General features: G+C 42.7%; 2 protein-coding genes across 14 annotated transcripts in view; both read left to right on the top strand.

Annotated features, from left to right (window-relative positions):
• The window catches only part of dlg5a (discs, large homolog 5a (Drosophila)), a 42,568-nt gene extending 22,918 nt beyond the window's left edge, over positions 1-19,650 (top strand). Inside the window, exons 16-34 of one of the 3 annotated variants that reach the window (XM_030070878.1) lie at positions 201-1,247; positions 1,880-2,000; positions 2,770-2,914; positions 3,737-3,873; positions 3,986-4,075; positions 4,915-5,083; positions 6,257-6,334; positions 7,367-7,529; positions 9,547-9,680; positions 10,225-10,389; positions 10,958-11,141; positions 11,905-12,053; positions 12,735-12,905; positions 14,143-14,339; positions 14,529-14,672; positions 15,438-15,565; positions 15,819-15,928; positions 16,863-16,972; positions 17,515-19,650. In XM_030070878.1, the coding sequence (XP_029926738.1) occupies positions 201-1,247; positions 1,880-2,000; positions 2,770-2,914; positions 3,737-3,873; positions 3,986-4,075; positions 4,915-5,083; positions 6,257-6,334; positions 7,367-7,529; positions 9,547-9,680; positions 10,225-10,389; positions 10,958-11,141; positions 11,905-12,053; positions 12,735-12,905; positions 14,143-14,339; positions 14,529-14,672; positions 15,438-15,565; positions 15,819-15,928; positions 16,863-16,972; positions 17,515-17,618 (3,546 nt within the window). In that variant the 3' untranslated portion in view covers positions 17,619-19,650. The remainder of the gene's footprint in view (positions 1-200; positions 1,248-1,879; positions 2,001-2,769; positions 2,915-3,736; positions 3,874-3,985; positions 4,076-4,914; positions 5,084-6,256; positions 6,335-7,366; positions 7,530-9,546; positions 9,681-10,224; positions 10,390-10,957; positions 11,142-11,904; positions 12,054-12,734; positions 12,906-14,142; positions 14,340-14,528; positions 14,673-15,437; positions 15,566-15,818; positions 15,929-16,862; positions 16,973-17,514) is intronic. The other 2 variants (XM_030070879.1, XM_030070880.1) reach the window with 2 other exon arrangements.
• Positions 19,651-24,330: 4,680 nt separating this feature from the next.
• kcnma1a (potassium large conductance calcium-activated channel, subfamily M, alpha member 1a) overlaps positions 24,331-27,524 on the top strand; it is a 148,513-nt gene continuing 145,319 nt past the window's right edge. For all 11 annotated transcript variants that reach the window (XM_030070885.1, XM_030070883.1, XM_030070884.1 and 8 more), the window contains exon 1: positions 24,331-24,656. In XM_030070885.1, the coding sequence (XP_029926745.1) occupies positions 24,366-24,656 (291 nt within the window). In that variant the 5' untranslated portion in view covers positions 24,331-24,365. The remainder of the gene's footprint in view (positions 24,657-27,524) is intronic.

The following is a 27,524-nucleotide window of genomic DNA, read 5'->3' as shown; positions in this document are numbered from 1 at the left end:
TTGACTTCTGCTTGCCCTAGATAGCAGTTTTCCTACTTTACCTCCTCGGATTTGTTACAACTAATTGGATCTCCACATATGATGATGCGTTTGAATTGCAAAGTAATGCTGTGGTTTGTTTCACCCAAAGTTCTGTTGATTAAGAAGAATTGGTAATGCTAGTTTGCTGCAGCTTATTCCTTCTTTTGCCTTGTCCACAGTTCTTCCCTCACAGCACATCAGGCCAGAACATCTTTGAGAGCTTGCGTGAGTCATCGGAGAAGTCCAATGGGCGCCTGTCAGAAGTTCACTCCCGGAACAGCCGCAACCTCAAACACAACAGCTCCACGCAGACAGACATCTTCTGCCCTGATGTTGGCAGCACCAGCACAAATAACATCTCTGGGGAGCGCAGGAAGGTCAGAGGTGAAGCCGATGAGGTGGGGGTGTTCAGGGACATCAGGAAGCCTTTCTCCACTGGCTCCCTCCATGCCACTAGCCTCCGGCCCGCCTCTGACTTGGCTACTGACCGCTACGGCCCCAGTGCCTTCCAGGAGTGCTGCCCCTACACCAAGGCCCCATCCTCCTTGCCCTATGACCCTGTCTCTCCCTCAGACTGCATCACAGTGGAGACCACGCTGGAGAAGAAGCACAGTGGGGGGACATGGCCCAAAGTGATGGTGGGGGGCATGTCGGTAGCGCCAGAGAACACCAGTCCAGTCACAGCAGCAACACAGTTGTCTATCTACAAATCACCCAAGCAAAGGAAGTCCATCTTTGATCCAGACACCTTCAAACGGCCCGAAACACCCTCCTCAAAGATGGAGTACATGGCAGCCAATCAGATAGCAGCTGTGGCTGCAGCAGCGTCCCACTCCCCACAGCCTTCGAAGGCCGAATCCCTCTCCTCCTCATCCACCCCAACCCCTACCCCTCCCACCCCACCCACTCGCAGTGACTCCTTTAAATTCAAACACAAACATCAAAGCAGCTCTGCCTCTGACTGCACTATCACATCAGATGGCAAGGGAGAGGCCGCCATCTCCATGGTAACAGGAGAAAGTAGAGAGAGGAACGAGCGAGAAAGGGACAGGAATGGAAACCACTATTTCCTGGATGGCAAGGTCCTGACCTCAAGGAAGTCATGTGACGAGGACATTGGCCGAACCAGAGGCGAGGAACCAGAGGTGAAGAGACCACGCCCCAAATCTGCTCCCGCCCTCCGACGCAGGATGACTCCTCAGACTATCACACTCCCCACCTTCCAGGTGAGTTCGTTTGAGACCTTAAACCCAGATCTAGAATCTTAATTTAGCTCATTTGTAACTGTAGCTCCCCTGTGCAAATTTCTGAAAAGCATCTTCTGAAAAATGTCTTATGCCTGCACCTGTTCAGGCTGGCTTGAACAGAAACTCATTTAATGTAGAGATGAAGGAAGGATGCACTTGAGAAGTGTTCAAATACAAAATGGGGCCAACATTTCAAATCATCCCACTGGACCAGAAACACTATGTCCGTTTTGTAGTAGAATTTACAGCCCTGTCATAGTTATGCCTCTGGATCTTGCCTCCTAGCCAGCATGTTGGAGTGATTGATACCTCTGCACTGGAACAGCCACCCAGCCCAGAAAGCTGAGTCAGTGCCTGAGGCTCAGAGAGCCTCGCCTCGCCACCTCCCTTAGCCTCAGAGCATACAAGAGGAAGAAGTGGGGATAGACTTTCATTTTAGTGTTTTGGGATGTTCATGCTGTCACTCCTCTTACAGTGGTAGGCCTACTTGGTTCCAGCAAGGCACAGAGGATTTCTAACCTAAGAAATGATGGTGTATTGGAAAAAATGGTGACCATTTTGTATCTGTCAGTTGACCATTTACCATTTCTTTACTTGTCACATCCAAACAGAGCTACTCCAATGACGAGCATTCTCCAGAGCCCAGGGATATGCTGCGCTCCTCCCCCAACCGCTCCCATAGGCACAGTGTAGGCTTCGTCCCCACAGTCTACAATGGCACCCTACCTCCTAGTGAGTTTCACACAACCTTCTGTACACAGTATTTACATTGACATTCATGCTTAAAAGCACACTTGAATATTCTAGCCTGAGTAGGCTGGAATCACGGCAAATACGAATTGACTGGATAGGAAATGCTGTAAGCTCATCATCAAATATATTCACAATAAGGTAACAAGTGGTAGATCTAGGATTCAGCCTATCATGGAAAAGGTAATTATGTAATGTCGGTAGTAGTATTGATAGATAGATAGATAGGTAGATAGGTATACTTTATTGATCCCAGACTGGGAAGTTAGCATTACTGTTAGTTTGTTAACCACACTTCTTACTAAAGGGAAATTTCAGCCTAAAACACATTAGCACTATTCAAAACCTAGGATTTGTGATTTACGTTATGTTTCTGATGCTGTTTTGTTCTTTGGTGCTGTATTTTTGTTATTCTGCAGCTAACTAGTCAAAAGCAAGTCTTTGGACATAACTGAGAGACATTTTCAATACTGCTCCAAGGATATGTAATGGAAAAAACAACAGTCTAAAACAGAAATATTAGCTGTCAGTGATTTGCTTAATGCTAAAAATGTAGTGTGAGAGATCAAGCTTAAAGAGAGCACATTTCTTTCTCCATTCATGCTTTACTGTAACAGGAGTTGCTTTTCGTGTTTTACATCCTGCAACAGCAAAACATCAAAATTTCCCTTAGTGTGCAAGTGATGTTGGGGAAAAATATATTGATTACAAAAACAGATGATTACAAATGTCAACCTGTCTTTCGTGTCAGATTCAGCCCACCGGGGTCTGGCCCCTTGCCCTGCTGTGACAGCTGTGATGAGAAATCCAGTGTACACAGTGCGCAGTCACCGCGTTCACACCAGCAATTGCCCGTCTGTCGCCTCCCAGATCTGCCACCAGCACACCCACACCAGGTAACCACCTGACACACGGTCATGATCCCCATGACCCATCCTTCAAAACTGATGGCTTAGGTCAGTGGTTCTTAAATTGTTGGTGCAAGCAAGGGATTACATAGATTTTTTTTGTTAAGATGGCTAGTACAAGTCCTGTCCTCAAGGAGAAAGTCACTTCGTTTAATTGGTTTTCGGGTTGACAATATTCTGTTTCTTACTGTTGCTTTGCTTTATTGTTGTTGTGTACTTACATTGCATATAGATTTAGGTTAGTTGTCAAGTGAAAAAAATTCTGATATATTAAAACTGAAGCCCATAATGTTTGATATCCATGTGTATGGTGAAGTGCAATATGGTCAAACTCTAACACAGGCACATCTGTTGCGGCAGGAAATCCTCTACATGCTCTGCTATTGAGAAATGTCAGAAGTATCTATCTGCCTGTTGGGTCGCACCTGTCCTGGTTGACAGTGCCAATAAAATCTGTTCAGAGCTGTTACACTGTAAACCAGATTAATCAGCCACAGGCGCAGTAATCTCAGATACAGGCAGATTATCTACTGCTACACAGGAAATAATCTTTGGACAACCTGAGTAAAATACGCAGTGCTAGCAGCATGTACATAAGTTACTTCGAAGTAGTTTCAACAATTCAATAAATAATATATGTATTCACATTACATGGTTACTTGACATTTTCACTAGAATTGAGATGACATAAGATACTCCTCCATCATGCCTACAGTTCACCACCATGGAGGGACATTGTGCCAAAAGTTAATGATTGATGATGCATGTATATGAGCATTGTATACATGATTTTTGTTTGTGTGTGTTCAGCCCACAGCACCAAGGTCGTCTGAGTCTGGACCTGAGCCAGCAGAAGCGTGCAGGCGACTATTCTGAATCCTCATCATCGTCACGCAGCAGCAGAGCTTCACACGGTACAAACTCACTGCCTTCCAGTGCACGGCTCGGTCAGTCTGACATATCACGCATGCACGCACGTACACACCCGCTCACCTTCCCTTTGTCATTTCAGATATTTGGTCAAAGCACTCACTACTGTATTGTGTCTCCTTCTGCCAGGTTCCTCCAATAACGTCCAGTATCGCACAGAAAGGATCAAAATCCCCTCCACTCCCCGCTACCCTCGTTCCATGCTGGGTTCAGACAGAGGTACTGTATTCACCAGTGAAAACACCACTGTCACAGCAGAAGTATAAAACACCCAAAACCCTGAAGATTTAACTGTTAGTCAGTGATTATAACTTAAGCTTTAGGTTTTTGCTTCGTTTCTGCTTTTCCCAGCACCCAATCCTGCTCTGTACCCTCAGGCATGCTGGCTGGGTAGTACAATATCAATTTCTTTTAAATTTTCCATTTGAGGTTTTACAAGCCTTTAGTTTGACAGAAGGAAATTGATCGCTGGGAAAAGCAGCAACCTTAAATGTCATTCCCAGGGCAACAGTGAGGGTTGAAGTCTGTTTGAGCATTTGGTTTAACCAGTATTGATCATCAGTGTGTAAGCAGCTCACTCTGTGTCAACAAGTCTGCAGCCGTGTTTCAACCTGTGTGGCTTGGCCTCGGCTCACCACCGTGTAATGACTCTTAGACCTACTTTACACTGTCAGTAACAACAGGCGGATCCTGATCCATTCTTTCACCCTCTCATTTCCAGTGTTACTTCTGTTTTTTGTGACAAAATGTAGTTTGGAGACCAGACAGACTCCATGCGGATTCCTCCTGGTGAAAGATCTTGTCATGTGTGACCCTTACTGTCACCGTTCAGTCATATAATGTGCAAACCACAGTGAGAAGATTCCTTATTACATGATAGCAAGTTGTGTTGTGTGAATAGTACAGCAATCTGATGACTTTGACAGTCATGTAGTGTGAGCTTGGCATAAACCTCTTCTGCTGTAGACAGATACATGTTAATGACAGGAGTTAATGGGGCCTTAGAATCGTACATGCCCTTATTCTTTCCCTTTCTGTCCCCCACCCCGCCAACCCAGGTTCTCTGTCCCACTCAGAGTGTAGCAGTCCCAGCCTCATCACACCTCCACAATCGCCTCTCAATTTGGAGACTTCTTCCTTTGCCAGTAGCCAATCACAGGGCTCCATTTCCACGTTACCGCGGATCTCTGTTAGCCCTGTGCCAATAGGGGAGCGAAGGAAAGACAGGTATGGCAAAACAAAACAAAACACTGCACACAAATATACACTGATGAATGTTGTAGGCAGGGATGCACCAATCAGTTTTTCTGGAGCTGGTTCTGATTTGATAAATGTTTTTGTTGTAACATTGTGATTTGCTGCTTACCGGTCCGGTCATGCATTTCCACAGAGTTTCTACTAACAGCACATTGTGTAAAAGTACATATCATGCATAAAGTGTCAAATGTATCACCGTATTTAATAGTTTGTTTCTATGGCTGCATGGTCTTTCCAGTGCATAAATAAATCATACAGTTTATCTAAACCTAGTAATAAGGTTTGGTGTGTGCTTGATGACTGAGGTGCTCACTTACTTATTGCTTCTAGTTATGCATGAAGTGTTTCTCATTGCAACAGCATAGGCTCCGCCTTTCATCCTGTGTATTAAACTGGTCCTAATCTTCACTAATAGGCCATGAAACTCGCACATCAGATTTTAACTGTGAGTGGCAAATGGATGACATACCTACACCAATAACATTGTTCTCCCTGACACAAATTGACTCTTAGTTTTTTTTTAGCATACTTTCCAACAGCTTTCCCGATTTGGCAATCAAAAGCTATTGATTACCACCTTACCCATATCAGCCACTTATGGGCCTGTTATGATGGGTGGCTCATCAATCAGTGCACTACTAGTTGCAGGAGTAGAATACCAAAGAATTAGCTCTACAAATGGTATTATAAGTGGTGGCTGAATAATGGAAAATAAAATAACAATGGTCAATTCAGAAACCGGTATGATATCTCCATTGTCTGCCCTCAGGGATCCTCCTGGGCTGTATCAAATGAGGTTGCCAGGCAACAGGTCTATCTTGAACTGTGCAATACCTTTCATAAAAATTCAGTCTGAAATCCTGCTCAAATTCTTGAATGCTTGTATGGAAGCCTGTTGCAGCTTCAAGGAGTATCAGTGATCTGCCAGTATGTTGCTGTCATCTTTCTGTGTTCTCTTTTCTCTGCTTCTGCACAATTTGTTGTTTTATTTTTCTATCCTACACATTTCTGTCCCATTTGTGCATCTCCACACCTTACTGTATTCTGCGCTATTTTCTCTTTCTGTCCTCTCTCTCCTGGTATGATTTCGCTCTTCCATTCTCCCCCGTATCTTCCTCCTACCTCTATACCACTCACTTCCAGATCTCTATACCGTAACCGATCTTTTCTAAGGATTCCTCTGGCTGCAAGGCCGAGGTTCTCCTCTCTCAGGAGCCTCAGGTTCGTTCTTTGTCACAGTGCTACAAACAAGGGAATGCGCCCCCACCCACTCCCACATTTAAGGTGTTCACATGCCTGCGTGCCGTTGAGTACACACAGTGGTGTAGAATAATCCTATACAGTTTATGTTTGTGGAATGTGAGGGGGTCTTTGTGATGTTTCTCACCTACCCTGAGAGCGAGATTTGATTTTCAGATGTTAGTTCTGTGCATGCCACATGTGCCTCGCTGAAAAAAGGAAATACTCTATGACAGCACCGTTTAGCCATACCTGAAAGGTTCAGTATCATATTTATATCTGTAGAGCCAACCTGGCCATGTTTAAAAACCCACGTCGGATTTCAGATGTTGCATGCAATGTCCATGCCCTGTGATGATGGCATGGCCAATATGCATGTGTGTGTTTTGGTCTTAAGCCAAGTTTCCCTTTATTCTGCAGGATGTATGTTATGCAACAATATTATTCAGTCCTGAGCTTCTGGGCCATGGTCTTGTTTGTACACCACCACACTCCGTTTACCCTTGTCTCTGGCTGCTAATCCACTCCTCTTATCTGCCCTCATGGAATTGTATGCTATGTCCCAAAGCCAGCTTGTTATGAAGTCACACAAAGTCATGCAAATCTCCTTCATGTGAAGGGATTTCGCTTGCCCATGCTTTTCGTGATGCTGTTTGCTTCTGTACTGGATATGTCTTTTCCTAATTCTTTGTTTTTTGGTAATCCAGGTGTACACTGGTGTGCTGAAGAAATGTTCAATTTACAGGCCTGGGGGAGGGAAATAAAGCTCAGGCTCAAACACACCAAAACACACCTTTTCAACCTTTCTCTCGGTTGATCATGTTTTCAAGTTGGATCAAATATGTTTGACTAGAGCAAAAGCCTGGCTAGGAAGTAAACTCTCCAGAGCTGTAAAAAAAACTTGGTCAGTGCCGTTGTGGAACCCTGTATCCACTCCCACCCTACTCTGCAGTGTATCCTGTAACTCTCCCTCTGTGATTCCGGTCACTCATGCTCATTTTTCTCTCCCGCCAGGCCGTACTTGGAGGAGCCTCGCAATGTTATCGTGCATAAAGGAGCAGAGCCTCTGGGCATCTCCATTGTCAGTGGGGAAAATGGCGGGATCTTTGTCTCTAAAGTTACTGGAGGAAGCATTGCCCATCAGGCAGGTCTGGAGTATGGAGACCAGTTACTTGAGGTATGAACAACCTGCACTGACTTGAAAAGTGTACACCCATTTTTCTAAGTTTCTGCAGTATCATTAATATCATGTGTCTAAGGAACACACAGCATTTTTTTCATGTGGAAATATTAGTTACAAGCCATTTTGGGTATACCTGGCCTTTTTTTCCATCCCTGAGTAACATGTTGGGGGCAGCTACCTCCCCCAAGGCTGCCAACAGTGAACCCACAAACATCTCTGCCAAATGACCTGGAGCCTCCATGCAGTCAAGCATTAGTGGAGAGCTTCCAGACAAGCTTAAGAGTACTAGGTAATGGGCACTACAATCCAGGCAGCAGACCAGTACGAGGCAGTCTACTAGGCTGTAACATTATAGTCAAGCCACTTTAGAGAGCCAATTTGATATGTGTCAGATGTCAACCAGGCAGCAAAGCAATACAGAATGCTATCACTGCTAGTACACAGCTGCCTTGAAGGTTCAGTTTGTGTTCTCGCACTGCTCTCTACAGCTTTATTGTCTGGCAGGTTGTGCTCATTAGTGTGAGAACAACCAAAAAATTTTTGTAGTACAATACCAAGAGAAAATTAAGTATTTAATTTTATAAGTGGTTGTTATTTTTCCGCCAAATTTCTCGTTTTAAGCTGAAATTTGATTGCATGTTACCTATAGAGGATGTTTACATGTGGATGACGTATGGACTGCAAATGGGTAAATGGACAGGAATAGAGGCAGCATCACTGCTCTAAGCAGTGGACTGCAGCCGTCATTGCAAAATTCAACACAACAGCTAAAAACCACACCCTCAGCTGAATCCAAAACTGTTGCAAGGAGCAAAATAAAAGAACAGTTTCACTTAGTGTTAGTTAGTTTCCATTCTTCAAAAAATGATCTGCATTTGTCACTTGTAACTTTTGAGTGGGTATTCTTAAAAGTCACCAAATCTAGCAACAAAGTCTCCGAAATGACAACATGGATAAAAAGTAGCACAATTTTACTGTGCAGCCATTTCAGCAGTCAGTAGAATAAGGCTCAATCAGTGGTTAAGCAGATGAACCACCAAGGGGACACTTGTCTGACCTGAACCGAGGTAACTGCTCTCCAGTCCCTTGTACCTGCTTCTATCAGTCAGAGGGAGCTACTGCTTTGATTATCTGGCAGTAGCAGGGCTTTGTCTCTTCCCTCTTTCCAAACCTGAGAGAACTGGTCGACTTCAGTGATGTAAGCTTAATCTATAATGATCTGACATCGGTATGACCCTTTGGTCTCAGAGGTGTCATGTTTTTTTCTCATCACAAGTTTGGCAAAGAGACAAAGTCCAGTTTTAGTTTTGCTGTGAATTAGGAGCATCCAGCACTGTAAACTCATAAAAAACATTAGGTCATCAGTTTCTAAAGATGTGCACCATCTGAAGTAAAGAGGTTCTGAAGGGAAATCATATATACTATAGATACGTAATGTGGGCAGCTCTTTTTTTTTTTTTTTTTTTTTTTCTTAATTGATGGTTAAATCTCATACAGGAACTAAAGCCAGAGGCTCTGCTGAATGGCGACAAATTGGCATCTGAGCAACCTCTGATTAGATCCCTGGATCAGCAAATCTGTTCGAAATAATTACGATGGGTGGTTAATGGCCCAGACACAAGCATCATGTAGATCAAACAAAGAATTTTCATAAATATGCATTAGTGACTTTACATAACCACAGCTAGGCATGCATTTTTTTTAATGCATCTGAATAACAAATTGGACTACAGATGTTCCAAGGCAAATAATAACTGTCTGGTCTCTTTATGGAACATACAGTACACTCTCTTTTGTTAGACTAGGAAAGAGTATGTGGAGCTGGTCCTTTGTCAGTGATCAAGTGTTTCTTCCCTGTTTAGAGGTAAATAATGATTTAAAATGCTTAATGGAGTGTTGGAATACAGTATATCATCATCTCTCTTTCCTTTTCCTCCTTTCTCTCTGCTCCGTTTTCACCCCCCTACTCCTAAACTGTTTCCCGACTCTCTTTGCCCCTTTTCCCTTACAGTACAATGGCATCAACTTGCGTAATGCTACGGAGCAGCAAGCTCGTTTGATCATCGGCCAACAGTGTGACACCATCACCATTATGGCTCAGTACAACCCACACATGTACCAGCTGGGCAACCATTCACGCTCCAGGTAACACTGTTCTTCCTGTAGATTGTTTTTTTTTTAGATGTGCATATTTTTGATTTTGAGCCCCAGCATTGCTCCTTGGTTGGTTTCTGGATCACTTCCAGTAAGTGTTGCAGTTTAGGAATGCCTGCTATTTGGATATTTATATCATTATATATGGCCAGGTGTGCTGTAAATGCACTTGCAGTTTTTTGGCTGAGCAGTAAAGCTAGAAAATGAATTTTCAGTGCGCTTACATTTTTCTGGCTGAATGAACGTAAAGGAACCACTGAAACAGCAGTTACTCATCCAAGTGTTAAACAATAAGCATCATCATATAATTTCTCGTGTGGCTGCTCATCTTTTAAACATTTGCAGTATATCTGGTAAGGAACTGACTCCCCTTTCGACCGTTCTGTCATTCCTGAAGTGTGAGGGATGACAAAGTCCTTCCTCAAGAAGCACTTCAACGTCTGGTGCTGCTGAATGTGTTTTTTATATTCAGAGCTAAATTACCTGTCTGTTAAACTCAAGCCCCTTTTCTGTCTAAACGTTGGTATTGTTGTAGCTCCCGCCTGGAGCCAGTAAGTACTCAGTCCACGCCCCAGGGGAGCGGGGCCACCACCCCTGACAATCACTCCACCATCGACACCCTCAGTGAACAGGATGAGGGCACCCTGACTCCCTCCTCCAAGCAAACCACGCCCACCACCAGCCCCCACAGCTTCATCAGGTGAACAAACATAGACCTGAACACAAACACATAGAGGGTAGAAAATAATTTTGTTTTAATGATCTACACAAGGGTTGGACCAATTCATCAGTTTACCAATACATCAGGCTGATATCTGGCTTTTTTGAACAGTTGGCATCAGCGTGTCCATGTCTTCAGTCTCTGACATAAAAAAAAATATTCCTTAGATGTTTTGTAGTATTATTTTGCACTATCCCTCTTTATCTTTTGCATTTGTAATATTCTTTGTTCATTTTGTTTATTCAGACATTCACTTTGAATAATTTAGTCAAGTAAGTTTCCTTGTTTATTTTTTGCACAGTAATATTCCAATTCAAAGACTTATTTATCTATCTATCGATCTATCTCAGACATATTAGTATTGGCATATATCTGAGGATTCCTTGTTTTGTGTATGCTTTTATGTATCAAGGAAATACTGGCCAATATTTTTTTTTTTTTTTTACATCCAAATTTCGATCAGCATTGACCACAAAAAAATCTAGAATCAGTCGTGCTCCAATCTCTGCCACTGACCACATCTTGTCCCCCACCTTTGATCTTGCAGAATGCCCTCTGAGGGCAGCAGGAAGGTGGGCGAGCCACGGCTGGTGACGGTACGCAGGCCCGGGGTAGAGGTGGGAGTCACGCTCTGCGGAGGAAACCTGCGAGGCGTCTATATAGAGAGCCTGGAGGAGGACAGTCCTGCCAGGGGCGCAGATGGCCTGCTGCCTGGAGACCTCATTCTTGAGGTATGGATTCTAGCCTGCGTGCCCACACTGCCACACATACTGTATGCAACATACTGCCCTGTAGCATCATACAGAATGTATGGAAAGACACACATGCACACCCTGGCACACTTTAGTCATTACCACCGTTTTTCACAGATGGTTTAGTTGCAGATTTAATAAAATATGAATAGAGATATAGCAATTTCTCTTCTTAAAGCTAGACTTCCTGATGCTGTTTTGCATTCACTGTTTCATACATGTACCATTATTGTTTCAGACTCCACCAATGCTAGCACAGCCAGAGGGCTGGGGCATTTTTCCTGCCTGTCATTGTTCTTCATTGATCTCTCCAGCTCCTGTGCATTGGTGATCCATCCAGAGCACAGCAAACTCATAATAGACCATTCCTGGCATGCTCCCACTTAGTGCACTGCCACAAAGGGTCTGCTATCTGAGCTGTCGTGTAGCTTTGTCATCAGGCCACACAGCATCAGCCTCTCCTTCAATTTCTCCGCTCATTAGATTGCTGCCCCCTGCATGGCACAAATCAATACTGGAACACTTTGGTTCAGCCAAGAATTTGGAGGAAATGTTGCTGTTTACCATGTGGACCCCTCCCAGGGGTTGTAAAGTGATTTCATAGATGAGTGTGAGCAGTCACCAAATCAAGTGTGACTGCTTCTCACAGTGTGATGCAAGGGAGATGTTTTCTTTTTTACACCAGTTCATGAGTTCTTCTGATTTTTACTTTGTTCTGTATTTTCTTCCTCTCGTCTTTCAGTATAACTCGGTGAATATGAAGAATAAGACGGCAGAGGAGGTGTACGTTGAGATGCTGAAGCCTGCAGAGACAGTCACAATCAAGGTGCAGCATCGCCCAGATGACTTCAACATGCTGAAAGACACTCCAGGAGATGGCTTTTATATTCGGTACATATAAAATCCATATTTACACACACACACACACACACACACACACACACACACACACACACACACAAATAGATCATTGTTAGGTGTTACAGCTCCATAAATGGACCACACTGATTTTCCCCAAGCAGCCTCTTCTCTATCCGTGCAGTTATGTTGCTATATATAGACCCACCACTGGAGTGGAGCACCCCATGGAGACGCTGGAATCTTTTTCATCTAACCAATTACGTCCCAGATCCACTGTCTTCTTGCAAAGATGCTAATCACAACACAGATTTAGGTTATCTAATCTCTATTCGCCAGACACTAGTCCCAACACCCCGTTCCATTTTGGGATCTGTGTTTTTCAGGCCCTTGGGGATATACTGAATGTGAATGTAGACCGAAGTTCTGAAATCACGTTATGCTGTTGTTAGTCTGTTTGGGTGTGTTGCCGCAGCTGCCGCAGTCACTTGTCATATAGGCAAGTGGGCTTGTGATGTCATCTGCAGTAAATGCACTCAGCCCGCCTGGCTGTCACAGACTGGCTGTGCAGGGATGACTTACGAGAGGCTCCTACTACAGGAGGCAAGGCCTGCACTGTAGATGGATTAACTCACTGCTCACTTCCTCTCCTCCCTCCTTCCCTCCTGCCCCACTCTCACAACCTTCCATCTATCTCATGTCCTCTCCCGCCAGAGCACTTTATGACCGGGTGGGGGAGGCTGAGGGGGACCTCAGTTTTAAGAAGGATGACATCCTGTATGTGGATGAGTCTTTACCAAAGGGCAGCTTTGGGACCTGGATGGCATGGCAACTGGATGAGAACGCACAGCAGATTCAGAGGGGGCAGATCCCCAGCAAGTACATGTGAGTAGAAAATACACACGCACATTTTTGCCCAATTGGACAGCTCACTTCCATCAACAGCTGCAACCATACTCTTTATGACATGTGTGTGACTACATGACACCATATGTAGAGTCACCTTACCCACATATGTTCTGGACTGTCCCTTTGCACTGTTTGCAAGTTCCTGTTGTCCTTTCTATGTGTATGTAGGTACCATGAAATTTGGGTAAAGTGATTCTGATCAATCCGATCTAGATTTATCACTCTTTCCAACACAACCTTGATTCTCAACAGCACATGTGCTACATAAACCTTGATTCTAATCATAACCTGACTCTAACTCTCCCGTCCTCACTTTATCTCATGACATGTGGGGGGAAAAGATAACACAGTCATGAAAAATCTGCTGCATGGAAATGTCAGTTAATTTGGAAGTTTTCAGCCCTGAAAAAAATATGGAAAATTAAAAAAAAAAAAAAAAAAAAAAAAAAGTAAAAGTCATGGAAATTTGAATTCAGCAGCATAACCATCTGAACTCCTCCAGGCTTAATAATTCTATTTTCTACACAATCAATCAATTAATCAATCAAGAGGGAACCACATTTTAATTTCACTATACAACCTGTTGTATAATGACAAATAAACTTCCTTGTATCCTAACTGTCATTTATTTTTTGGACTGGTCAGTCTTTAACAGAGGATGGAGCTCTTGACGTAGTGCTTTCAATTTGTGTATGCTCATGTATCATTTCAGTCGTTTAATAAAGTTGGAAATATCTTTATAAATGCTATTCACATTTTTGTTCATGCCAGTTGCAAATTGTGTTGTTTGAGCTCTGACTGGAACTAGAAAATGCAAAAACTCATGTTGCTCAGTTGTTCTACAAAGGCTCACATACAATAGACTGACTTTCACAACATACATAGAGTTAAAGCACAGTTTAAATGGCAACTCTAAAAATAGTTTGTTTTGGTCATGGAAATTAAGCATAACCCATGGGGCCCTCATCAAACAGTCATCGCAAGTCATTAGTGGAAAAAGTGTATGACCCCTAAAAGATCACTCACTTTTTCTCACGACATTTTGGAGAAATAATCCCCACAAGTGAGCACTTTTGTGTGTTCTCTACACCTTTGGTGACATTTGAATCCCATAAGATTTAAAAAAAAAAAAAAAAAAAAATCAAGTCACACACTCAGCTTCTTTCAGTGAACATCTCCTATTAATGTCTGTGTACGTGTTTGTGTGTTGTAGGATGGACCAGGAGTTCTACCGCAGACACAGTGTGACAGACATGAAGGAAGACGGCGGCTCCAGTAAGACTCTGTCTGCTGCAGCCCGCAGATCCTTCTTCAGGAGGAAACAGAAACACAAACGCAGCAGTTCCAAAGACAGCAAAGAGATGGTGGCTCTTGATGCCATCAGCACAGACTCCATTCCTTTCCTAGATGGTGAGGAGGAAAGTTCACATTGATTTGATAAAATGGCTACAATGACATCCAAAATTTCACGATTATACTATTTTTGCTATCACTATTTAGTTCAAGATTAGACATGTTTTTTTTTTTTGTGTGTGTGTGTGTGTGTGTGTGTGTGTGTGTGTGTGTGTGTGTGTGTGTGTGTGTGTGTGTGTGTGTCAGACTGCGTGAGCCTGGCATACCAGCGAGTCCAGAAGGTGGAGTGCACCTCTCCCCGACCGGTGCTCATCCTCGGGCCGCTCACAGACCCGGTCAAGGACATGCTGGTCAAAGAGTCTCCTGGGAAGTTCTGCAGATGTGTGCTGGGTGAGTTCACCTCACCACTTTTCTTGTCAGCAACACCAAGCAGCCATTTTCCTGCTTGAGTCATTATGACAAGCTTTCTCTCTCTTTGTTTGTTCTCAGCTTGGAGTGGTTTTGCACTGTGAGCATTGCAAACGATCTGAATGAGGTCCTACATGAAGCATTTTTAAACATTAAATTGTCAGTGTCAGTGCGGTTGCCATACCCTGGTATAATTACTGTAAACAAATGAGACCACTGTCGAGATAATTAGCAGCCTGTCTCATGCCAGTACTAATTGTCTGTGGTGGTATTTCTCAAATATGACACATTTCCCACAAATGCTGTGACAAAGAGGATGTTGGTATTTGTGTTTGTCCTCAGTCAAAGGTTTTGTCATATGGTTATTTAAGAGGATAAACGTCTTGGAAGTGATCTGTGCCCTCCCATAGGCCTCTCACTCATTCCAGCATCTGCTATTGTGAGATTCAAATCTTTAGTTCCATTTTGCACTGCATCAGTGGCCCTTTTCTCTTCCTTTTTTTGCCATAAAGAAATGCCAGTGCTAGTTGTTTTATGTTTTTTAATGTGTGTCTAAATACATGTTTTTAGTCAAAGGATTTAAGACTGATTTCTGTCAAAATGTGCAATGAACTATAATCCTGCCTTATTTCATCACTCTTCCTTTGTGCCATTGTGTGATTTCCACAAAGTTGGACAAATTAAGAAATAAAACTTCTTTTCTCTTTTAATGTCTCTTTTCTCTTTTATATTCTGTCATGTCCTCAGAGGTGATGAAGGCATCTCAGCAAGCCATTGAGCGGGGCGTCAAAGACTGCCTCTTCATCGACTACAAGCGCAGGAGCGGCCACTTCGATGTGACAACTGTTGCTTCCATAAAGGAAATAACGGAAAAGGTGCTGTCTGTTTTCATGTCTTTCTCATCACATCTTATCAGGCAAGATAAAGTGGCTTGCGTTGTGTTTTATCTCTGCTTTTGCTCAAGATAAGGTGTTGCTGTAGGAGAGACATAATCTCAGCATGTCAGTGTATAAAAAGCAAGCCTGCTCCTTGTAACAGCATGCATTAATAATCCTCATCCAGCCTTTTTGAATATGTTAAGTACGCTGTAGACTTGATGTGCAATATTTTTTTTTTTCTTTGAAACAGGACTGTCACTGTTTGCTTGACATCGCCCCACACGCCATCGAAAGGCTGCACAGCGTTCACATCTATCCAATTGTCGTCTTCATCCGCTACAAAAATGCCAAGCAAATCAAGTAAGTAGCACCCGGTTTCCCAGGCATAAGACAAAAATCCCCCACCAGTATTTCACTCTCAGGCACACACACACTGCGATTGGAATTTCCAGTACAACTTTGATGTCAGTTTACACGATTAATCATAAACTTAAGAGCATGAACTCTTGAACTTCTACTTAGTGGAAAGGTACTGTTTTCAAGCTGAAGTGCACACAGTTCAGGTTCAAAATAACAGGATGCATGTAGGCAGAAGATGGTGGGGCTTTCCACCGCCAACCATCTCTTTCGCCCCTACTGTCGCCTATTCCTCACCCTTGTGTTACTAGGGAGGGGGTGCATTCTTCACAGAACTAGGGCACAGCCACTCTGCCTATAAAGCCTGCTGAACAATTCTAACTTTTGTTCATTTGCACACGCAGACTGACTAGTCTGTGAGGTGATCTGAACCCACTTGCAAGTGAATAAAAGATACCAGAAGACAGTTGATCTTTACAGAATTTTCACAACACACACACTTTCTGTGGATGGTCCTGGTCCACTGGCATCCCTACCCGCATCGCGTGTGTGTGAATGTGTATGGAAGGATAGAGCGGGATAAGCCCTACCATGAGCTCTTTTGTGCATCTGTCAAAGCATCCCACTCCATCACACATGCTTGCATAATTTCAGACAGTTTGTGAAACATGCCTGCATTTTTGCAACACTTTTTTTTTTTTTTTTTTTTACTTTTTAATGTCAGGGTATTCAGTGCAACTGTTGGTGTTGTCTTCCCTCCCCACTCACTCTTTGTTGTTTGTTATTCTTAAAAAAAAAAAGTGTACCAAGACCAGTTTAAATCTGGCATTCTGTATCACACTGGGAAAAACCAAACTTGGATATTAAAAGATTTTGTCCAACTCCTCCTTACTTTGTGACTGATCATCTGAAAATATATTTTTTTGTTTCTACACAGGGAGCAGAAAGATCCAATGTATCTGCGGGACAAAGTGTCTCAAAAGCATTCCAAGGAGCAGTTTGAAAGTGCACAGAAGATAGAGCAAGAATACAGCAAATTCTTTACAGGTTTGTATGTTCACACACACACACACACACACACACACACAAAGCCATCACAGTTTATCAATATTATATTGATATTGTAAGAGTATGGATATAATATCAATATTGTATTAATATTCTGGGTTTTTGGATATTGTAATATCATTACAGTACTGCATTACAGTGCAGGGGTGCAACTGTCAGTACTTATTAGACTGTGTAATGTATTAGACTCTGTAGTCATATCTGCATTAATAATGCAAGATTTAACACAAGATGTTTAATAAACAAATATTTTATTATTTGTTTGTTAAAATATAGTGTGTAAATATCATATGAAAGCACCAATACTCATCCCTATCTTGGCAATATTGTTATTTGGGTATTCTATCAAAGACAGACAATATTTTATTTTCTCCATATCACTTATAGCTGGCTTACATAATATATGCCAGTATATCTACATCCAAGTTTTGCATCCGTTTGTCAGTTTTTTTTGCCTTGTGATGTATTTGCTTAAAAAACAAAACAAACAAACAAAAAAAACTAATAATTTTTCTATGCAGGTATTGTCCAGGGCGGCACCCTCCCTTACATTTGCACTCAGATCATGACTATTGTTGATCAAGAACAGAGTAAAGTCCTGTGGACTCCGCTTGGCTGCCCCTAGAGGAGACCGGCTGCCACTACAGCAAGCTGCGGCTTTCATCTCCAACCCCAAACACTAATTAACCCTCCCACACTATACCTATAGGTACACTACAGTGAGCTAGTTATGTAAATTATTGATATTTTTTTATTTGTCTTCGTTATGTTGATTTGTAATCGGAGCCTTCTTCTATTCTGATGTATTCCGGAGCAGGTTAGTAGCACTGGATCTTGACGTTAAAGTTCATTCAGTCTTCCCTAAGGGTTCCTGGTGGTGTTTTTATGTAATGCTGCATTGTAAGCATTTGTTTACAGTCAAAAGATGAGTCTGAGTATTGGTGTTCATTGTTTGCTTGAATGCGTCCCCCGCCTCCACCCCCTCCCTCTCCCTGCGTGTACACGACCTCAACACAAATGAAGCAACCCCTGACCCAGAACCTGTGTACCAAAAGACATTTGTGATTTCACTACATTCACGCACCCATCTGATGACGACTGACAACTAATAATGTGTGTGTGTGTGTGTGTGAGTGTGGGTGTGTGAGAAAGAGAGAAAGCAATGTCAAGACTGTTGTCAAAACTGTCAGGACAGTTTTGGTTGGATTGAATCACGGTTGTTATCATTATTATTATTATTATCATTATTATTATTAGCATGAATTTGATGCTATAGAAATGTAATGCCAAGATCAGACATCACATTCTGCGTGGTGTTTTATCCAAAGGTGCAAAGGCACTGATCCTCTGAAGTATGTAGCTGCGGTCTTACTGAACCCGATTGCCAACAGTGATGGCCATGAAAACTCAAACATTATTGGTGTTTGCTCTATGCATTGTGTTTCTATAGTAGCTGGGTGTACGGACAGTTTACGGGCCTTTCGGAAGTGCCTTTGGAGAAGAAGCCTGATCTGAAACCAGCCCCTGGTCACTTAGATCGATAAAGAGGATTAGTGAAGGGTCATCTTCAAAGTCAAATGTGTCTTCTCACTCATCTAGCACTAGGCGGAGAGGGGCTGTTTTGGGACCAGTACAGTGCAGAGCGCATGACAATGGTGAGGTTTCGAGGGTAGGCCGAAGTGGCGGCCAACGGGTTAAGTCCTCAGAATGCACTCCAGGGCTAGACAGACCACTGTGTAACTATCATACATATTTGTCACATATTTAACGACAGTATAGAGTATAACAAATACAGTATGCAGATACATCTGAAAAACACATATATATTACATGTATTTTCACTAGGTCATAGGCCTAGGAGCGTTCGGCTGTCAAGTCACGTCTTAGCAGGTATTAGCATGTTTTTTTATGGACTTTTTTTGTTTTTTTTCGTGGTTGGTTGTCAGTCACTTATCAATGTACTCATAAAAGACACTATGGAGCAAATTTGCAGGGTAATATCTTAAAGGATTTTCCTAGGATCCATTTAAATGTTAGTGACTTTTCATTGTTATTTAATTGTTTTTTATTCAAGAGGCAAAAATATTGATTAAAAAAAAAAATATTGTGCCCTTGCTTGAACCTTATCCTGTTTCTTACTGTGCCAAAATCCACTAAGGCAACTTTATCCTTTTATTTCTGTTTTGCACTTGTTTATCTGTGAACCTTTAACATGTAACTGTTCCTAGGTTTCCAGTAGACTATCAATAGGTACTATAATTTCTACTGTAACTAATTCACATTTTTATGTATCACATCAGTTCCTTACATTTCATTTGATGGCCTTTTATTCTTAATTAGGAAAAAAAAAAGCATCGCTCCTTATTTGAATTATTATTGAAAAAGGGATTTATTCTTGCACAGTTTTTCAAAGGAAAATCAGTCCACAAGTTTGACTATTGGGCTAAAAAAAGGCATAAGCAAATTGTAATGTTACTATTTTTCTGAGTAGATAGCATATGTTATAGAAGGAGAGGGATACAGCAAGAAACTGTTGTATTGCTAGGAGAAAAAACTAGATACCAGGTACTGATTGAACTTTTTCTTTTATTAAAAAGAATGTGATTTGTATGTTATGAGACATTAACATGAGAATAAAACTCATTTTCTGTATCACACCATGGACTCTTGAGTCTCTTGAGTTTTTCTCAGTCACTGCATGGGTAATACTGCCAGAATGACAAGAAAAAAACATTTTTAATGAACACATTCTTCTATACTCTATTTTTTAACTCATTCTGACATGACAGCTCCTCAAGAACTTTCTAAAATCTGTCTGCATCAGTGAAATTTACAGTACCTCTTGGCACCATAAGAAGACTTCTTTTCATCATGGCATTCTGCCTTTTGAGTTTCTCTGCTTTTCTATAATTATTTAGGTTGAGTTTAAGACAAGAGAATGAATTAAGATGTAGAGAAAATTTATATAATTTGCTGGGAAGAGGAAAGAAACTCCAGTGACTTAGACAGCAATGATAAAAGAGAATCCTTTTTGCTGAAAGCAGCAGGGGAAAAAAGTGGCAGATGAAATGCCCATCAATTTCTGAGAGTAGAGATAAGCCAGTCAGCCAATATCTGTTGGATCTCAGAGAGAGAAGGAGATAAAGACTTGGCCTTGTCTCAGGATTGAGGAAGCAGTTGCATTTTTCACCTTACATATACCTTCAATGACACAAAGGTGTGGTACTACATCTGTTCAATAGCACAGCAGTCAGACAGCAAACACTGCAGTTCAACCTAATAAAAAGAAACTGAAACATCTCCATCAACAAGCTACTCAAGAAAGGCTGTGAATTTTCTTTATGGCCTTGAAAATAAAGGTGGAATGCAATGGGGGATATGATACACTAATTTCTGAGCCAGTGGATGAGGTTTGGCCTCATGCAAGACAGAAGGCCTACAACACGTGAAAATTAGCATTATCACAGCTCACTGTGTGAGTTTTCCATCCAGTTGGACGCCCCAGAGCTATGCCACAACTTAATGGTTGATTGGGTGCTCAGGGCTTGAGGTCATTTACTCCGAGGCAGGATCACATGGTGCTCTGGCCAATGATGTCACAGGGGATGAGTGCCCTCCAGCCGCCTGTCCTGTTCACTAGGGCGAGAGAGCACCCATTGCCCCCAAAACATCCACCACATCCAATGCCTCAACCGCCTGCAACCCAAGCCTTATGGTGGTACAGTATATATAGTGTCGAGAACATTCTCCATGTGAAACAACCACCATGATGGTACCAAATGTTCTACTGAGAAGCACTGCTGTGGAGCATCAGGGAATGTTGCCTGAGGTTTTGGTCATAAAATACTCCACACTCCATCCTGTAATATGTGCACTTCTACCATGCCGTGCCCCAATTCCTCATGTCCTACTAGTGTCCTCCTGCCTGTTTTAGAAAGGGGTAGGGTCTCCAGCCCTCCTGCTGAGGTGTCTGTTTCAAGACAGCTGCTGACAGCTCATATGAACTTGAGAAGTCTCAAGTCTGACAGCGAGGGATCTTTGTAGTCCACACCGGCAGCTTGTGGCCTTTCTCAGCTCTGTTCAATCCCGTTGTCGTAGTAACAGAGGCATATTTCTCCTTTTAAGATGGGGTGAATTTGCCCTGGTCAGCCTTCCACTGGTCCTCCAGCATGTTAACTCTAGCATTTCCAAATGTCCTGCAGGATTACCACCTGACTGGTTTCATGTTAATCTCATCATCTGTCAGCACTGAGAGCCTTAAGCAAAATTTCACTGGTCCACAGCAACCACTTGCCCAACAGCTGGCCTTTCATGGAGAATGATCAATCTCAGACCCCTCTGCCTTAGCCAGCAATAAACACTTGCATGATTTATTATGACATATATGCAATGTGTGCTGGTGCTCCTGCTCTCTGTGACCTCTTTGAGGGGCTTATTGATGCTTTGGGATTTGGGTCCTCCCTGACTACTATAAGATTGATTGATCCATTGTTACCCTTTCCTAAACACTGGACATTTATCAGAAAATATTTGCTTCATCGATCCGTAACATGAATTGCTTATTACTGGGCTATGAATGGTGGAATTATGTCTGTGAAGCAGTACCACACATCACTCAAACCTCATTCTTCCTGACAAAAACATCATTTACCTTACACAAATGAAACATTTACATTCATGAAACATTTTGCAATCATTCAATTGTCAGTGGAAATGTTCATTTTTTTCTACATGAAAAATTCATAGTGGTGGAAATAAATGACAGAATGTCCTCCTTGTGTGTTGGTGCTCAGTATTTGGAGTTATATACTTTTATGTGCCTTTAATCTGACAGTTCCTCATTTTACCACCAGGAGGATGACTGCAGAGCTGCTGTCCAGGGTCCATCCCAGCAGTTCTTTGGCAGTAACAAGCTCTCTCATCCTGTTCAGTGGCGCCACAACACATAAAACACCTCTAGAATATGGTACAACAAAGCTGCTTTCTCAGATTCAGACCAGTGCACCAGTACCACACTAGTAGGATCACATGGGGGAAAAATCCTATTAAAATTTCTTGTTTTTGACTGCTGGAATGTGATGTTGTGTTGTAGGATAATTTAAAATCACTATACAGTGTTAAGTGTGAAGAAAAGGAGAAGAGGTTGCACATATTTAAAACCATGCTGCCTCTGAGGGTGTTTTGTTCTACCTGATATTCTGATCAATATTTCAAACAAATACTAAAGTTGACTTGCAACACCTCAGCCAAAATGCTAGCATTGGCCTCTGTAACTCCAATTTGTCACCTTTACACATTACCTTGTCTTCTGCATTTTACAGCCTGACCCCACGGTTGAAGCTTCTGTTACAGCAACTATTTCTGCAGAGGCAATATGTTCCCTGGATAATAAACCAACATCTTTTTGAACTAACATAGGTAATATATCTTCTTAATGCCCAAGTGTGAATCTATGTTTGCTTTTCAAATGGTGTGAGTGCATCTTGTGTCATAACCCCACAGTTCATCAAAATTACACCAGAGGACTGGGACATTTATTTTATATCCGTGGGTATAAATGTCAGTCTGTTATCTTTAAAGGTTAAATGTCCAGAAAATACTGCAGTGCAGCCCTTGCTGTATGTTAAGATATTTGTTGATTTTATGTACATAGGTAAGACACCTCCGTATGGATACAGCCCTTCATATGCATGTAAACCATAAAGGCAAAAACGTGCAATTTCACACAAGAAGAACATGCAAAAGAGCCGAGGAGGAAGGTTGCAGGCAGTTTATTGCAGCACAACCTCCAAGAAGTCTGGAGCCTAGTGACACAGGTGGCTGGGTACTTGCCTGCTCTGTTACTCAGGGGTCAGTGGTTATTCAGGGCTTCAAGCCAGCTGTTTCCCCATATACTATGGTCTGGGCGGCGGCTTGAGGGCATCATGTCCAGCCGTAAACCACTTCTAGTCATGCCTCAGCATCATCACCAATCCACACCTGTTATTGACCTAATATGTGAGCTAAAAGTGTGAGTGTGTGTAAATGTGTATCTGTAATCGACAGGGCGTGGGTTATGAGGACATTAATCACAGGTGCTTTCAGGAGGAGTCCTTCAAGTGAAGGTGATCCGCCAGTCACTCAGCATCAGGGAAGGTCACTCCAACTGTGTGCGTGTGTGTGTATGTGTGTGCGCGCGTGTCTCCCATATCAAGTTCATTTCTTAGACTGAAAATAGGCAGCCATGACTTAAGGAATCACCATCCTCAACAAAAACCACTTCAATATCCCTATGGGGACATAGAATATCTTTGTGGCTGTCAGCAGTAAGTTAGTGACCTTATTTTATGGTAGGCCTATTATTAAATGTCCTGTGGTATTGTACTAATAAACCTGCAGGGACTTATCATTTTGCTTTTATGTAGTATCCTCCTGACGTTTATTACAGGATCGATATTGTTCGTTTTAAAACCAAAGCCTATTCATTTTGCGACATGCGTCATTTGGCGTAAAATAAAGACGCAAAGGCGCAAACTGAAGCCTGTCTCTTTATTCAACCCAAGCAGCGAAGACCGGTTGGCACTTGGAATAAACATCGTCGCGGTATTACTGCCCTCTGTCCATCTTTATTATTAGAGCCTCGCTCCGCCCTCCTACCTGTAAATCTCTCCGCTCTCCTCTGGAGCGGATCTGACAGGCGCTCTCAGCTGGCCGCTCCGTGCCAGGGCTGCAGGGGACCGAATGGAGACAGCGACATTCACCCGAACGCTAGTCCTTTTACGCAGAACTGGAAGCGAAAACGCCCGCACGATTATGTAGGCTTCAGTATCGCAGCCACCATTAACCATTCACAGACTTGAGCTAAACCTATATTTTTATTATTTTGTTGCAAACCTTTCAGGCTATCGATTAGATTGACGCCGAAGGAAAGTGAAATCGATTCTCCGCCCGTTAATCGACAGGATCCCTGGATGGAAGACGGCTAGAGAGGTCGGCACGCCAAGAACGGGCTACAATAAATTTCACTGTCGTTGTGTTTATCATAATCCGACATAATATTGGCAGCCGGGACGGCTGCAAACGCCACCGTCTCTACCATGGCATTCGGCCTGAAAGACTCGGAAAACCCCTCAAAATGAGACACGCTCAAGATTCGTCATTATTGCGGATTTAAATGCCTCTCTCCAAGGGCCACCGACCCGCTATTTTGGACAGGTTCGTGTGTGCGGTGTTTCACACTGTCACAGAAAACAATTCATAGGCTACTAATATACAAATAGAGACTCCGTCGGGTGGGTGAAAATAATCTACAGCGAAGAGGGGTATTTTTTTCAAGCAATATGGCTGGTGAGTGGGGCTGGGGACGCTGGCACAGGCTCTCCAAGGCTCCTAAATGCTAGCTGAGGCAGATGGCACCGTTCCCCATGGAAGCGGCAGCTCTATGAGGACAAATAATATCAATAATAATATAAATCCGGACTCCTCAATCTTTATATCCAAGATGGAAGACGTGGTCATCCCGTTCTCGTCTGAGGTGCCCTGCGACAATAATGGACAGCGCATGTGGTGGGCATTCCTCGCGTCCTCCATGGTGACGTTTTTCGGGGGTCTCTTCATCATCCTGCTGTGGAGGACCCTCAAATATCTCTGGACGGTTTGCTGCCACTGCAACATCAAAAACAAGGTACAGTTATCGCGCTGTCAGCAATAATCTGAGCTATCATTTGGATGCAAAACAATTTCTTTTTAGTCCCAGATATCATAAATAATGCACTGTAGGGGGCCGCCGCTTTGCACAAACACCACTTTGCACACTGCCACATTTGTATTTTGCTGTCACACTGGCCTGAGCTCAGTGATTGTTGTCTTGTAATGGCCTGCACTGTGGGAGAGATTTGCCACTATCAGTAAGCTGTTTGTTTCAGGTGTCCTGTCATCCATCTGCAAAATCAGCCCCACAGTCCCCCCATCCCCAATTCAATAAACCAAAAATAGGTGCTCATCGCAATACCCTAAAAGCCTCCCTTGGGTATGACTGTTATTATCATTTGGACGTCTTTGCCAACTCCCACTCTTGAATGAAGGGGATAGTGTTGCATGATGGGTATGGGTAGGATGAGATGAGAGAGACCCCCCCCCCCCCCCCCCTTTTTTTTTTTTTTTTTTTTTTTTTGTTAGGCTCCTGTAAACATCAAAAATACCCTTTTGTCATGTCAGCCCACAACTTCATGGCTGCATGGACATACTAAAGGAGAACATACACATGAAATCTTGAAATGAAATATACGATCCTTCACATTCCACCACCAAGACTTAATGAAGTCCACTGGGACATGTCATGCAGACCTAATGACATCAAGGGCCTCCCTTTCACAGTATGCAACGTCTATGCAATGTTAAAGCACGGGTTACACTCACAGCTATCTGTCAAGCTATTATTTATTGTATTTTGTTTTGGTTTGTACGAGTGGTTGCTGTGATTGTTTTTAGTTTTACATCATACATTTTAATGCTCCTGCAGAGTGGTAAAAGTAACCTGTCTGCAGTACTAATCGAGAAACAGGATATAATAGGATGATGGCTCATTATTTTGCTTGGGGTGGCCCACATTAAGGGTGAATCATGGCTGATTCACATGTGTATGAAAGCCTGCTTCACAAGTGACTCACACACTTCTATATGGCGCAAGTGGTCCCCCGGTCGAGCAGACGGACAGTTGAAAGGTAACATCTCTCAAGGTGTGCAGAACATTGCGTGACATGTTTTCTTTGATGTGTTTCAAATGAGAAAAAAAGTTTGAGATTCATTTAATCGATTGAAATATCTGGTTTGGCGTCATTTCTGACAGCTCCATTCAGTTACTCTCTTTAGTGTTTGGGGTGCAAAAAGAGTGAAAATGGGGAGAATGAGAGAAGAAGGAGAACTGGGGAGAGGGAGGGAAAGTCGCATATCCTTCTTGCTGCCACTCTGTGAAGACCACTACTGGCCAAAGCCCTTTTCTGCTCATGTTTGCTTGGATTCATGACAGGTGTGTCACAAGGGATGAGCCAGGTTGCACAGAGAGCACCCTTATCTGCCCGTAACCACAGCCAACAGCCTAAATTGTTTTGCCAGGCAGCATTTTCTGAAACTGGATATTGTTGTGGTTTGTTTTTGTGGTGTGTCTTTACAACTTTCTCCCCAGTTAACTGTTAAATGCTAGAGCTGAATACCACCATGGGGAACGCTCACGCACATCTGCACACTAGGGTTGAATGATATAGTAAAAAAAAAAGGAAAGGCATAATTATGACAGATGTTATGATGTGATTCATGATTTTAGTGGGAATGCTGGCCCTAAATTTTGCACCTTAACCTTCATTTTCCCTGAAAAAAAAAAAACAAACAAAAAACATTAAAATGATGATGATGTGATTTTTGCTGGGCTCTGTACCAAACAAACATGTTTTCTTACATCTGGAGAATACTAATTGCTGGCCAGGGCCTCTCTGTAGCACCACAATACTTTATTTACAATGATATTTTTGCTGCGCAGTTTACCTTTATAATGAAAAATGCAGCTTTTTGCAATTCGAATATTGCACCTGGTAAGGTTGAGATTTTGATACTATTTAGTTAGACTAATTGTTCAGCCCTACTGCACACACGCACACACGCACACACACACACACACACACACACACACACACACACACACACACACACACACACACAAATCTGTGTAGAATCAAGCCTTGAATTATGTAGATTTGGGCTACGGTGTGGCTGAACTTACATTGGCCATCTCAGTTTGAGGTGTCCTTTCTTCATTACCTTTTAATCAATCCAGCACGGACAGGTTGTTCTGCCAGCCGGGCAGCCTTGCTGAAACACACACTCAGACATTCACTTTATATCCGAGTTCAAGCGCAATCTGGCATTGTGACTCTACTTTATTTTCCAGTGTATGTGTGTGATAAAATGTTGAATCAAAAGTGCACCTCATTTAGATGTTGAGATAATTCTATCCAAGATGCTGTTTGGGCTACCACTTGGCTGTCAGCCTGCTGTCATTTTATTATGCTCATGGATCCTATTATCAGAAATGGCAACAAACCATATGTCATCCCTCATACTTCACAGTGTCTTGCTAGGAATCTGATGAAAATAAATCCCGCAAATATAATGAGGCATCCATCTTGTGACTGCTGGTGGGTATCTGGTTGTATCTCATTTACTCTAAATGAGGGGAAACAGTGATATGAAAACATGTTATTCTTAGTGCTTTCTGTCAGCGCAGTGTACCTATGCATGTGTGTGTGTGTGAGTGCGTGTGTGTGTGTGTGTGTGTGCGACTTTGGTCGGGACTTGACACTTGGCTTCAGAGGGAAGAGGCTTGTTAGGAGTATTAAGAAAGGAAACTGGATCTGCATTCAGCTGACTGGTCAGGCCAGCTAAGTTGGCATGTGTTGGCAGGATGCATAGCTGGCATGGGGGGCGGGGGTTCTCTGGCAATACTAGGAACATGCAATCAAGGGTAAGGCAATAGAGGTGGAAACTCAGGAGGAAGTGG

The sequence above is a fragment of the Myripristis murdjan genome, chromosome 15 (assembly GCF_902150065.1).
Source record: "Myripristis murdjan chromosome 15, fMyrMur1.1, whole genome shotgun sequence".
Taxonomy (NCBI): domain Eukaryota; kingdom Metazoa; phylum Chordata; class Actinopteri; order Holocentriformes; family Holocentridae; genus Myripristis; species Myripristis murdjan.
Note: the sequence above shows the minus strand (reverse complement) of the source record. Positions and strands in the feature narration are given on the sequence as shown.